This window comes from Petromyzon marinus, unplaced genomic scaffold, assembly GCF_048934315.1.
Source record: "Petromyzon marinus isolate PM22_M1 ecotype Great Lakes invasive population unplaced genomic scaffold, UKy_Petmar_22M1.pri1.0 PM_Scaffold_7, whole genome shotgun sequence".
NCBI lineage: Eukaryota > Metazoa > Chordata > Hyperoartia > Petromyzontiformes > Petromyzontidae > Petromyzon > Petromyzon marinus.
Genome location: NW_027423677.1, coordinates 938413 through 951739, shown reverse-complemented (window position 1 = coordinate 951739; position 13327 = coordinate 938413). Strand labels below are relative to the sequence as shown.

The following is a 13327-nucleotide window of genomic DNA, read 5'->3' as shown; positions in this document are numbered from 1 at the left end:
AACACTGAAATGAAGTCGGTGGCTGCTCTGGTTAATACCGCGGTCTACTTCGCAGTAGACACAGTTAGAGCGAACACGTACATGATTAGAAAAATAGAGTCGGCCAAGTGTTGTGTGGTGTAATTACCCAAATTTGAGAAATGTACTCGCAAATTATTCCATCGGGGAAGCTGCCTAATAACATCACAAACCCACTTGGCAGGGTAAAGCCCGCTTGCAAGGCTGTGGCTGCACAGGGGCAGCTGCCCCCAGTCCATGGAAACTGGTACTGATGTAGTTTACGAATCGCCATGGGCGGCATGGTGGCACATTGGTAAGTAACCCTTGCGCCTTGCAGCAAGAAAGCTGGGTTTGATTCCCGACTCGGGCGCGTTTCGGCGTGGAGTTGTCATCTTCTCTCCCCCTGTTCGTCAGAGTGTGTAAGTGCAATGAAGTGTTTGAGTGAGTGTGTGAGCGAGTGAGTTAGCGTGAATGTGTGAGTGGGTGAAGATTGTATGTTCTCCCCCTCTTCTGGGTCTCCTCCGTGTTCTCGAGTTTCCTCCCATAGTAAAAAAAAATACCCAATACAACGAGTCTGGCATTGGGCAAAACATCCCAATACTGAAAAATCACCTGCAAATTACTCAATTGGGACTACACAGTGACGGCAAAAACTTCGCAGGACCCTCATGAAGAAGTCTTGAGTTTTTGCACAGTAAACAAATGTAATAATAAATCTTGACTTAAAGCTTTTGTAACTGCAGGAAGACATTCTTTGGGTCTTTCGGTAATGTCACGTAAATAGGTTCAAATGAAATAACCAAAAATAACAAAAAACTACGACGTTTCGATCACAACACAAGCTTTTGTCATTAGGAAGAAAAAAAGAGAGGGGGACAGCTGCTGAGGCAGACAGTCTGCCTTATCTCAACCGGTGTTGTGCCTATCCTAGGTAAACTCTGTCTTAAATGAGTACCTGGTGCAGTGTGTAGACATGAGCACTGGGGAGACAGAGGTGGCTCCATGCGCGTGGTGCTGGCCACCCACCTCCTCGTGGGCCATGCCGCCTAACAGCAGCACAGTCTGTTAAGGCTTATTTGGGTGATCTTCATCTTTGTTGTACGCTTGTGCCATCTTGTGTGTCCGCTGTCACAGATTCCAGGCTACAACCCTCCGGAGTCCACCCCATGCGGCTCCCCTTCTCCCCGGCCCAAAAAACCCAGACAGTACTCGTGCATCATGTATGCGGTGTCAGCAAGAGGTGCATGAGTGGGCACACACTCTGGGTTTTACATCTGCAGAGTTAATTAAGTGTACATTGTGCTCGCAAGCAGAGGTGAACAATACAAAAATCAGTGGCGGTTATGAGAAACGCTACCCTGAAGTAACGGGCGGTTTGCACTCTGAACTTGCAATCCAGAAGTTACTGGTTCGTTTTCCCATCGCAGCATTTGAAACAGTATCGCAATTTTCTTAAATTTACAATTTTTACCTTTCCAACCAGTACAAACAGCCAGGTGAGGTGTATAAGCGTCACTATGTATGAATAGTTTAGGACATCTTATGCTCACAAACTCACCCATTCACGCACTCAACCACCAACTCAATCTCACTCAAACCACCAACTCACTCTCACTCAAACCACCAACTCACTCAACCATCAACTCACTCAACCCATCATCTCACTCAAACCACCAACTCACTCAAACTACCAACTCACTCAAACCACCATCTCATTCAAACCACCATCTAACTCAAACCACCAACTCACTCAAACCACCAACTCACTCAAACCACCAACTCACTCAAACCACCAACTCACTCAAACCACCATCTCACTCAAACCACCAACTCACTCAACCATCAACTCACTCAACCCACCAACTCACTCAACCATCAACTTACTCAAACCACCATCTCACTCAAACCACCATCTCAAACCACCATCTCACTCAAACCACCAACTCACTCAAACCACCAACTCACTCAAACCACCAACTCACTCAAACCACCAACTCACTCAAACCATCAACTCACTCAACCACCAACTCACTCAAACCATCAACTCACTCAACCACCATCTCACTCAAACCACCAACTCACTCAAACCATCAACTCACTCAAACCACCATCTCACTCAAACCAGCATCTCACTCAAACCACCACCTCACTCAACCACCAACTCACTCAAACCACCATCTCACTCAAACCAGCATCTCACTCAACCATCAACTCACTCAACCCACCAACTCACTCAACCATCAACTCACTCAAACCACCATCTCACTCAAACCACCATCTCACTCAAACCACCATCTCACTCAAACCACCAACTCACTCAAACCACCAACTCACTCAAACCACCAACTCACTCAAACCACCAACTCACTCAAACCATCAACTCACTCAACCACTATCTCACTAAAACCACCAACTCACTCAAACCACCATCTCACTCAAACCACCAACTCACTCAAACCATCAACTCACTCAAACCACCAACTCACTCAAACCACCATCTCACTCAAACCACCAACTCACTCAACCACCAACTCACTCAAACCACCATCTCACTCAAACCAGCATCTCACTCAAACCACCATCTCACTCAACCACCAACTCACTCAAACCACCATCTCACTCAAACCACCATCTCACTCAAACCACCAACTCACTCAAACCACCAACTCACTCAACCACCATCTCACTCAAACCACCATCTCACTCAAACCACCATCTCACTCGAACCATTAACTCACTCAAACCACCATCTCACTCAAACCACCAACTCACTCAAACCACCATTTCACTCAAACCACAAACTCACTCAAACCACCAACTCACTCAAACCACCAACTCACTCAAACCACCACCATCTCACTCAAACCACCATCTCATTCAAACCACCATCTCACTCAAACCACCAACTCACTCAAACCACCAAACTCACTCAAACCACCAACTCACTCAAACCACCAAACTCACTCAAACCACCAACTCACTCAAACCACCAAACTCACTCAAACCACCATCTCACTCAAACCACCATCTCACTCTAAAAGATTGAAGGTTAAGGTGCAGGCAGCCCTGAAAATATATTGGCTCGCGCCACTGCAAGCTCCCTTCTGGAGGATATGTTGTTGAGCCAGACGTTTAGAAGAGGTGGGAGTAACCCACATTTTACCCCACCACACACGAACTGCCGATGGACTACCCATGGACAGTGCTGAGTGGACAACGGCAGGGCCAGTGAGGGGGGATTTAAGAAACGGTTCAATCACCTGCCGCGCTTGGAGGACGAACTGGCAGCATTTGGGTTGCCAAGCCCAGTGTGATAACCGTCACATTATGGCAGCATCATAATCTGAATATTTTTCCTGGATCAATCCGATGAGCTATAAAGCTCTTTTTCACAGGTGTCCAGCACCACTTCATCATTTGGATGAGGGGTTCCTGAATCAGGTGAGAGACAGATTTGTCCTCCTCTACCAGGTGAGGTCGGGCAATTTTACTTCTCACATCACCTTCCTCACCTCAACTGGTAAGGTAGGAAAATCATTGCTCCTGAACTAGGTGAGAGCCCAATCAGGTGTGACCCGTGGTGCATAAGGGGACCACACCAATGATAAAAAAAATACTAAACTATTTTTTATTTTCTTGGTTCTTTCGGTAAAGTCTCGTAGAAGATAAATAATAAAAATATAAAACAATACAATTCTCACGACGTTTCGACTGCAACACAAGCAATCATCATTCCTTCTACGTGACTTTACCGAAAGAACCAAGAATATGAATGCCTGCAGTCACGAAAGCTTTAAATCAAAATGTATTTTTTATTTATTTACCAAGGTCACATCTATAACAGCAGCCACTATACCTGACCAGTGTTACTCATTTCTACTGTTACCTATTATTATGATTAGTGTGTGGACCCACCACAAAATTTCATACTTAACTTGCAGTTCATCAATCTTTGTAATAGCGTAATCAACCAGACTATGCGTTAATTGTGTTTTGACCGACCGTCTGTGTTGCTTTATATGGTTTCCAAATTTTGCTAAATACTGTTTGTTTGGTATGCTTCTCTCTCTGTGTCCCCTGTTGTATCTGTGTTAGTTTCCCCCTACTTGTGTGTCTGTATATACATATGGGGTTATGTGTTTCCTCTCTCTCGTAAATTTAGCTCTTCTGTACCTGATGATGGCTGCTTGTGTTGCAACCGAAACGTCGTACGCTATTATGTTATTTTATTATTTCTTATTTATACGTGACTTTACCGAAAAAAAACAAAGAGTAATTCCTGCAGTCACGAAAGCTTTGAATCAAGTCTGTAGTGCCTCTTGTTAAACAGTGCTTCAGTTAAACAGGAAAATTAATCAATCCAGCAGGCATGACTTGAAAAGTAACACATTTACATTTTGGGTGGCACTCTAAATCGTCCGGTAAATCGTGTCGCCAATTATAATTTCTGCGTTTATCTGCGCGTGTCTGTGTACCCCCAGTGGAGGAATACGTGCGCAGCTTGCTGGACAACCCTGAGTTGATTGACCGTCTGGCACTGGCCTCGGAGCAGGTGAGACTCCGTATGCGTGCATCAGCTCTGCCCCCCCCCTCATATTTATGGTGCGGGCCTGTACCCTTGTCCGACCCCTCACTTCCGCGTTGCATCCAGCTGCCTCACTGAAGAAAGGGACACTTGCCTTGCGCTGAGTACGACGTTTCGCTGGTTGTAATCGCCAGGGAAACGATATACTCGATTTGTAAGTGTTGTGGGTTTACTCTCCAATACACTGGCGTGCTGCAGTAGTAACTAATTGACACGTTTTGTTTTACGTAACAAACCTTACTAATTGTCTGTGCCGGGTTAACTACGCACATTTACGCGCTCTTACCCAAAAAACCTTTATTATGGATAATATTGGTCGCAAAAGAACACGTGTTAAACAGCTCCCTTTTAGAACGTCTCATCCTCACCAGCAATGGTCAATCAATCAAATAAATCCTAGATTTATAACGTGGCATATTTACCAAAAAGCAGAGACGGAAGGGTGAAACTCTAGAGGTAGCTCTATGATATCCGCTTTTGTGGAACGTTCTCTAACACGGATGGCCGTACTGCTCTGAGATAAATCAGACTGGATCCTTCGTCTCGTTACGTGATGTCAGTTGCAAAATTGTTGTTGACGCGTGCATGTGCCGTGCGTGTGCTGTGTACGTGTGCAGGATGTGGTGGAGTCCCGGGTAATCTTCCCCGAACATCTCCCGCTGTCCCAGCTGCAGCAAGGTGTGCGCTCCGGCCGGTTTGTCCAGGGAACCTTCCTTGCGAGTCGTGAGAATTACCTGGAGGGGACTCTGAGGGTGCGAGGGGACGGTGACAGTGATAAAGAGGTACACGTTTCACAAGCCTGCGTCTGGAAGGAACAATGCTGTCCGATCGTATCTGTGTGAGTTTTAAAAACAAATTTATAATGAAGCAGTGGCATAGCGTTCTTGGCATGAGCAGTAGCTCTTAACCTTTACTGCAAGGCTGCAGTAAAGGTTAAGAGCTACTGGGCTAAAATATTTGTATTTTGAACGTCTTTTGCACCCTACGTAGGTGTCGTAGCCTGGCTGCTGCCCCCCCCGGCCTGTGGGTCCTGGTGCAGTTGCACTGCCTGCACACTCGATAGCTACGCCACCACAACCACAGTATATACGTTAATTGTGACTACTTTAATAATAGGGTTTTTCCCTTTTTTTCTGGCAACAAAACTGAAACCTTTTACAAGGAATCATGTGTGCATTAACCACCCCAGGGACGGCTTTCTTTTGAGCCTCGACCCAATTGGTGCGAGACCAGAGGACGCCAAAAGGCGTACGCATATATTGCAAATATTATCAGTGTGTTTTTCTTTGCATTTTGACCACAAGTATTGTGGTTAATGCACACATGATTCCTTATAAAAGGTTTTAGTTTTGTTGCCAGAAAAACGGGGAAAAACCATATTATATTTTGGTACTGGCAAAGGAGGTCTAATGATGGTTGTGACTACTTTGTTAACAAAATGAATGATCTATTTCCACCTCCAAAATGTAACGTTAAATAACAATTAGATACATTGGCCCTTTGTTGGAAAAAAAACCCAGTCCAGAAATTGCCCTGCTTGAACATATGTTACTGAAAAACATTGGTTTCAGAAGATTCATGGGCTCATAGTCCTACATTTTAAATTGTTTATTCGTGGTATTAAAACTCTTGTACAGTAAAACCTTGGATTGCGAGCATAATTCGTTCCGGAAACGTGTTTGTAATCCAAAGCACTCGTATATCAAAGCACTCATTTATCAGTTGTGATCACGTGACGCTCGGCAGTACAAAGCTGCTCGTATTGCAAGACTCTCGCTCGTTTATAAAATTAATATTTATTAAAAATTTTGCTCTTCTTGTAAAACACTCGCAGACCAAGTTACTCGCAATCCAAGGTTTTACTGTATATGCTGCTCTCTAACAACACTTGGCCCAGCGGTCTGTTCAGGCTATATCGGGGATCTTTTTTGTCTCCGTGCAGGTGTTGATCCAGGGGCTGCAGCATTTAAACTGCGCGATGCACGACGACATCGTGTGCGTGGAGATGTTCCCCGAGGAGCGCTGGGTTGCCCCCTCCTCGCTGGTCCTGCACGATGAGGGCGTCGCAGGGGACATTGCAGAAGAGAATGAGGAGGATGTGGTGAGTGGAGCGTCAACACTGCCGAACCAAAATCAAACCCAGACACCTGCAGTGTGCGTGTCTCTCTCCCCGTGCTCGCATGGATTTTTCTCCAGGTCCTCCGGCTTTTCCCTCCACAGTTACAATCTGACATGCACTTAGAGTATTTGGCTGCTATCAATTTCAAATGTGATAAGATACTTCATTGAACGATCATTTGTGGCCAGGTCACTTAAAAAGAGCTATATAGCTCTCAGGGTCCTTACCTGGTAAAGTTATTTAGTTTATAGTTTTTAAATAGTTTTAATATAGTTTAAACAAAGAATAACAACAAAGACTCAACCACTTCAAGAGAGACCTTAAACATAATGAACACTGTGTGACCAGACAACAATCCACATTAGAGATGCTGTTAGCTTGATTTTGCGTTTATTAAATGACTTTACATTAGATTACTTCAAAATCAAGTCAGGAGTGCTAATCATTTCGTACAATTTTTGTATGTACGTAGGGGTTATTTGACCATACTTCGGTGCGGGTTGGTGAAGGGGGGGGGGCATAGATCAGGAGCATAGAAGGACAGGACAGCAGTTCATTTTGCTGTACTGCACTCTGCTGCCAGCCATTTTGGCGCAGAGCCTATACCACCTGTTATGCATATCCAGGCTCAACACGGCGTCGCTTCCATGGTCTGAGCTGGGTCACAGGGTGGCCTCTATATTGAAAACTAATTTCTTTAGAACTGCTTTTTGTATTTAGATTGTTGTCCTTTCCGCGCACCTCCGATTAGCATGGTTGGCTGTGTACGGTGCGAAATAAGTTCTACATGCATACATACCACAGTGACAAAATGCAAAACATAATAAAGTACAGCAATGAAGTTAATTGAAATTGGCACGAAAACAACCGTGGTTTATGAAAAGTCGACAATATTGCACAAACATAAACAAGTGTTAGATATTAAATCGCATGTAGTGCAAGTTGGCTTGGCCAGATTATTTATAGACTGATCATTGCAGTTATACTTATAAAAACGTTACGTAAACATTAAACACATATAGGGTGACTGATGTGCTAAGCAGGTAAGAGAAAATGTCAATCAGTGAAATCATAAAGAATCGAGAGATTAAGCATCAAATTGTGAATTAGATGGGAGGGTAACCTTTGTTGTAGATAATATTGGTCGCAAAAGCTTACGCGTTTTTTTTTAAACGTGTGGTATCTGATGGGCGGGTTCCGGTTGATTCTATCAATTGCCAGAACTGTTTTAACTTATCAATATTTACGGAGGACTCCTCACTGTGATCTTTTGTCATTTTAACAAAGCGTCAGTCTCATTATTGACATTGATGAGACACAGCATGAAACCACATCCGCAGGTTAAGCGCTATTGTTTTGGGTTGCTCCTTCCCCTTCAAGCCAAATTGTATTGTGTTACGCAGTGAGTTGGTTAAACAATAGTTATTTCATTATTTCAGTGTGTGAGAGAGAAGCTACTGTGGTTAGTGCTCATTTGAGTTTGCGTTGTCATCTCCCGGTGCTATCCCAGCTGCTGCTGCTGTCGTCGCTCTTGCTTAGATTGCGCAACACGATGTTTGTCCTTTGTTTTGGTCTCCAGCTGAAAGCCGAAAGTGGGAAGATGCGTCGGCCCACTGGCAAAGTGGTCGGCATCATCAAGCAGAACTCGAGGCCGCTGTGCGGCATGCTCATGCCCAGCTACGAATCCTGGGAACCGCTTCTTGGGAAGCAAGCTGATCCAAAAATGATCGCCTGGCCATAAATGATAGCACAACTATAGTAGTTGGCCACCAGGTTTGCACACATCTCAGGAGGGATTTTGTCCCACTCCTCTTTGCAGATCTTCTCCCAAGTCATTAAGGTTTCGAGGCTGACGTTTGGCAACTCGAACCTTCATCTCCCTCCACAGATTTTCTATGGGATTAAGGTCTGGAAACTGGCTAGGCCACTCCAGGACCTTAATGTGCTTCTTCTTGAGCCACTCCTTTGTTGTCTTGGCCGTGTGTTTTGGGTCATTGTCATGCTGGAATACCCATCCACGACCCATTTTCAATGCCCTGGCTGAGGGAAGGAGGTTCTCACCCAAGATTTGATGGTACATGGCCCCGTCCATCGTCCCTTTGATGCGGTGAAGTTGTCCTGTCCCCTTAGCAGAAAAACACCCCCAAAGCATAATGTTTCCACCTCTATGTTTGACGGTGGGGATGGTGTTCTTGGTGTCATAGGCAGCATTCCTCCTCCAAACACGGCGAGTTGAGTTGATGCCAAAGAGCTCCATTTTGGTCTCATCTGACCACAACACTTTCACCCAGTTGTCCTCTGAATCATTCAGATGTTCATTGGCAAACTTCAGACGGGCATGTATATGTGCTTTCTTGAGCAGGGGGACCTTGCGGGCGCTGCAGGATTTCAGTCCTTCACGGCGTAGTGTGTTACCAATTGTTTTCTTGGTGACTATGGTCCCAACTGCCTTGAGATCATTGACAAGATCCTCCCGTGTAGTTCTGGGCTGATTCCTCACGGTTCTCATGATCATTGCAACTCCACGAGGTGAGATCTTGCATGGAGCCCCAGTCCGAGGGAGATTGACAGTTTTTTTGCGTTTCTTCCATTTGCGAATAATCGCACCAACTCTCGTCACCTTCTCACCAAGCTGCTTGACAATGGTCTTGTAGCCCATTCCAGCCTTGTGTAGGTCTACAATCCTGTCCCTGACATCCTTGGAGAGCTCTTTGGTCTTGGCCATGGTGGAGAGTTTGGAATCTGATTGATTGATTGCTTCTGTGGACAGGTGTCTTTTGTACAGGTAACAAGCTGAGATTAGGAGCACTCCCTTTAAGAATGTGCTCCTAATCTCAGCTCGTTACCTGTATAAAAGACACCTGGGAGCCAGAAATCTTTCTGATTGAGAGGGGGTCAAATACTTATTTCCCTCATTAAAATGCAAATCAAATTATAACATTTTTGACATGCGTTTTTGTGGATTTTGTTGTTGTTATTCTGTCTCTCACTGTTCAAATAAACCTACCATTAAAATTATAGACTTATCATTTCTTTGTCAGTGGGAAAACGTTCAAAATCAGCAGGGGATCGAATATTTTTTCCCTGACTGTATGTGAGGAGTCTGTGGGTCGCAACAGCACGTACGGCTGGAAGTAGGACATTCCAGACTAAGAGGATTCATAATGGCCGTGTCAACGAGACTGAACCAGCCAGCACAACTCACTGCCAATAACACGTCACATTATTCACCCTTAAGCAATTGTTCAATAAATTAATTGAATCACTACAATTAAAATCAAAGAATATCCCAGAACAAACACTTCGCATTCTCCTCCGTCAGCCACCTGCATCGACAATAGAAACGCATCAGACCAGCATTTGATAAAACCCGGTGTGGGAGGTATGGGGGGGCGGCTTACACTTGCGGTGGACAGCAGGGGGGTGGCTGCATGCAGTAGCCATCGCAGATCAAGCGGTAGAACTTGTCATCGACTGCCATGCGCCAGGGTAAGGGGCCTCTCCTAAACCCACACACATCACACACCGAGCGGTACACATGTCACACCGAGGAGCACGCACGTCACACTCTGAGCAGGTTGCACAGGGCTCCTTTATCAAGACAAACGTGGAGCAGATTACACCTACTACAATACGCTTGTCACAATGCCCCCCTCTCCCCCCCCCCCCAGTTTATGGGGGGGCGCGGGCCTCACTCCCCCCTTCGCGTCAGCCCCCCCTAATAAATGGTCCGGTTGCATTGTGAATGCACCACTCGAATGACGTGCAGTCCCGTGGCGCACTGTAACGGGCTCGTGATTTACTCAATAAAATTCAACGTAAAAAAATAAAAACGATCCCAAGACATTATTTAAAATAAAGTATGGCCATCGTGTGTCAGCATCACAGGCGAAAATTGCCATGTAAAAAAAAACTTCACTGCGACTCACTCAATTGGGATTGCTCGCAGCAAACAGCACTTGACCTGCTTGCAGGTTAGGTGCTGAATAACCGTGTGTCACACAGAGAACAGTTGCCACTGAGGGTGCCCTTTTCAAATGCTTGAGATGAGATGTGATTATCGCGTGTAAATGTACACACTAAAATAACGAAAAAATTATAAGCGAACTATTATCGTTTCAAGTGGCAGGGTGGTGCAGCGGTGATCTTTGACCCTCGCAACAAGAAGGGCCTTGGTTAATTATCCGACTGGCACTTTGCTGAGTTTTCTACGTTCTCCCCTTTGTTCTGTATGGGTTATCCAGTTTGCTCACATAGCTAGAAAACACACTATCACAATGTAACTGGGTATTGGCCAAGCATCCCAATGCTAAAGTTACCTGCAAATTACTTCATTGGGATGACACTCGGCAGCAGAGCCGGATGATGGCATTGCTGGGGCCCTATGCCATTGTTAAGCTTAAGAGGCCCCTTCTATGAATGCCTGTATATTTTTGTCAGCAGAATGAAAATAACTGCTTTGGAGAGTCTTTTTTTCTCACCGATCTTCATTTATTAAACAATTATGTTATAACTCGAAACCTCGTGTCCATTTCTTGTTTCGTATTTAGAGACCCCCCCCCCCCCCCCTCTCTTAATGCGAGGCCCTAAGCTGCAAGTGTGGCCGGTGTGAGCTCGCCTGTGATGAATCACACGTATAATTGTGCACTCTAATTTTCTATGGGTGGCCAGGAGAATTTATTATTATTTAAGTGAATGCAATGGCGATCAGGGGATTGGATCCAGAGCCCCACGTACACAGTAGAGTACAAGGGAACGCCCACAATACAGATTTGAGCTGACCTGCGGATTGAGAAATTGAACTGTTTTGTGACGTGGAGGGTGTTTCTGAACGCTATTATGACCGACCCGTCCCGACGGGAGGAGAGAGGCCAGGGTGGACCGGCTGCATGAGCTTACTCTCCGGCACTGCACAGCACAACATCGCCTCCCTACTGCAAAAATACTCGGCAGGACCCTCCTGAAAATGAAAGTCTTCGGAATCAGTGAGGCCTGTCCTTGGTAGGACAGGCGTAGTCTTGGTCGTCACAAGCGAACATTTGTTTCTCCACATGAATTTGTATCCCCGGGTTACCATCAGGGCTGGGCGCTGTAAGCTTAGCTTCTGAGATCTGATGAGACTGGCCGTTTTTTAAAAGGTAATTTCGGCATCTGGAGCCCAAGCATGCAACAACTTTATGCAACTTCTTGGTTATTTTGGTTAAGTCACGTAGAATGGAAATAAAATAATAAAAATAAAACGTAATAAAAAATAAAATTCTCACGACGTTTCTGCCAAAACACAAGTAGCCTTCTTCAGGCGAAGGAACAGAACTGCCAAGATTCGCAGCGTCTTTTAAGCTAGGTGGGAGAGGTAAAGCGCCTTGACAAAGGAGTTTACATATCAAACAGGAGAATTTAGCATTGAAATCGCTGTGTTAAAGTGTTGGATCAGCAGGGTGTTAAAGTCAGAAATAAACATGTAACTGGGGGATTAGCATGATGTTAATGTGAGGGATTAGCATGTGACTGGTCACGGAAATAGCTATGTTAAAGTCAAAGTTTACATCTCAACAGAGGCGTTTAGTATATGGACGCTAAAGGACTGCAACTACCCAACTATCATACAATAAACCGATGTGAAAAAAACTAAGTATAAACTACATCAATGTTATCAATAAACTCTATATGCCCTCCAATCAGCAGAGCGCTTCAATGAACGCTGCTAAGATTCGCAGCGTCTTTTAGGCTAGGTGGGAGAGGTAAAGCGCCTTGACAAAGGAGTTTACATATCAAACAGGATAATTTAGCATTGAAATAGCTGTGTTAAAGTGTTGGATCAGCAGGGTGTTAAAGTCAGAAATTAGCATGTAACTGGGAGATTAGCATGATGTTAATGTGAGGGATTAGCATGCGACTGGTCACGGAAATAGCTATGTTAAAGTCAAAGTTTCCATCTCAACAGAGGCATTTAGTATATGGACGCTAAAGGACTGCAACTACCCAACTATTATACAATTAACCGATGTGAAAAAAAACTAAGTATAAACTACATCAATATAATAAATGTACTCAATATGTTCTTCAATATGTTGAGCTATAAACATAAAGTAACTGTGTATACACTACACTATATAATTAATACCATATAGTAAACGAATTAATAAAACTAAAATATAAACTACATCAATGTTATTAATAAACTCTATATACTCTCCAATCAGCTGAGCTACTAACAATAAGTCATTACACATTACAATGCCATATGGCGAAAAAATGGGTGGCGGTTTTTTCCTTCTTTCCAACGTTAGCACCACGGAGAGCGACGAGCCTCGTTCAGACGGACGAGTCCATCCATGCTCGGAACGGAGGAGGGGGGAGAAACAGCCACGATGTGCTGCTCTGTCCTGTGTTGCATTACAACCATGCCATAAACTAGACTACTATACATTGTAATGTTATACCTTCCAATCTAAACTACATTGCATAATATCGTATACACAGCCCAATGTAAGCTCTAACATTATGCATTATATTGATATGTCTCCAAATAAACTTTTTCCTACATTACACAACTATACACCGTAATATACACTACCATAGACAAACCCACCCTTGAATTATACAATGCGTTACTTTAGACT

General features: G+C 44.5%; 1 protein-coding gene across 2 annotated transcripts; it reads left to right on the top strand.

The window, feature by feature from the left end:
* The first annotated feature begins 5153 nt into the window (after nucleotides 1-5153).
* Nucleotides 5154-9722, top strand: LOC142923776 (exosome complex exonuclease RRP44-like). Of its 2 annotated transcripts, none has more exons than XM_076064755.1 (3): nucleotides 5154-5367; nucleotides 6528-6686; nucleotides 8284-9722. In XM_076064755.1, exons 2-3 carry the CDS (start codon nucleotides 6564-6566, stop codon nucleotides 8443-8445), a joined length of 285 nt encoding a protein of 94 aa, XP_075920870.1. In that variant the 5' UTR covers nucleotides 5154-5367; nucleotides 6528-6563; the 3' UTR covers nucleotides 8446-9722. The 2 variants fall into 2 exon arrangements, with proteins under 2 accessions (XP_075920870.1, XP_075920871.1); XM_076064756.1 differs by having other exon boundaries at nucleotides 5181-5263.
* The last annotated feature ends 3605 nt before the right edge of the window (nucleotides 9723-13327 follow it).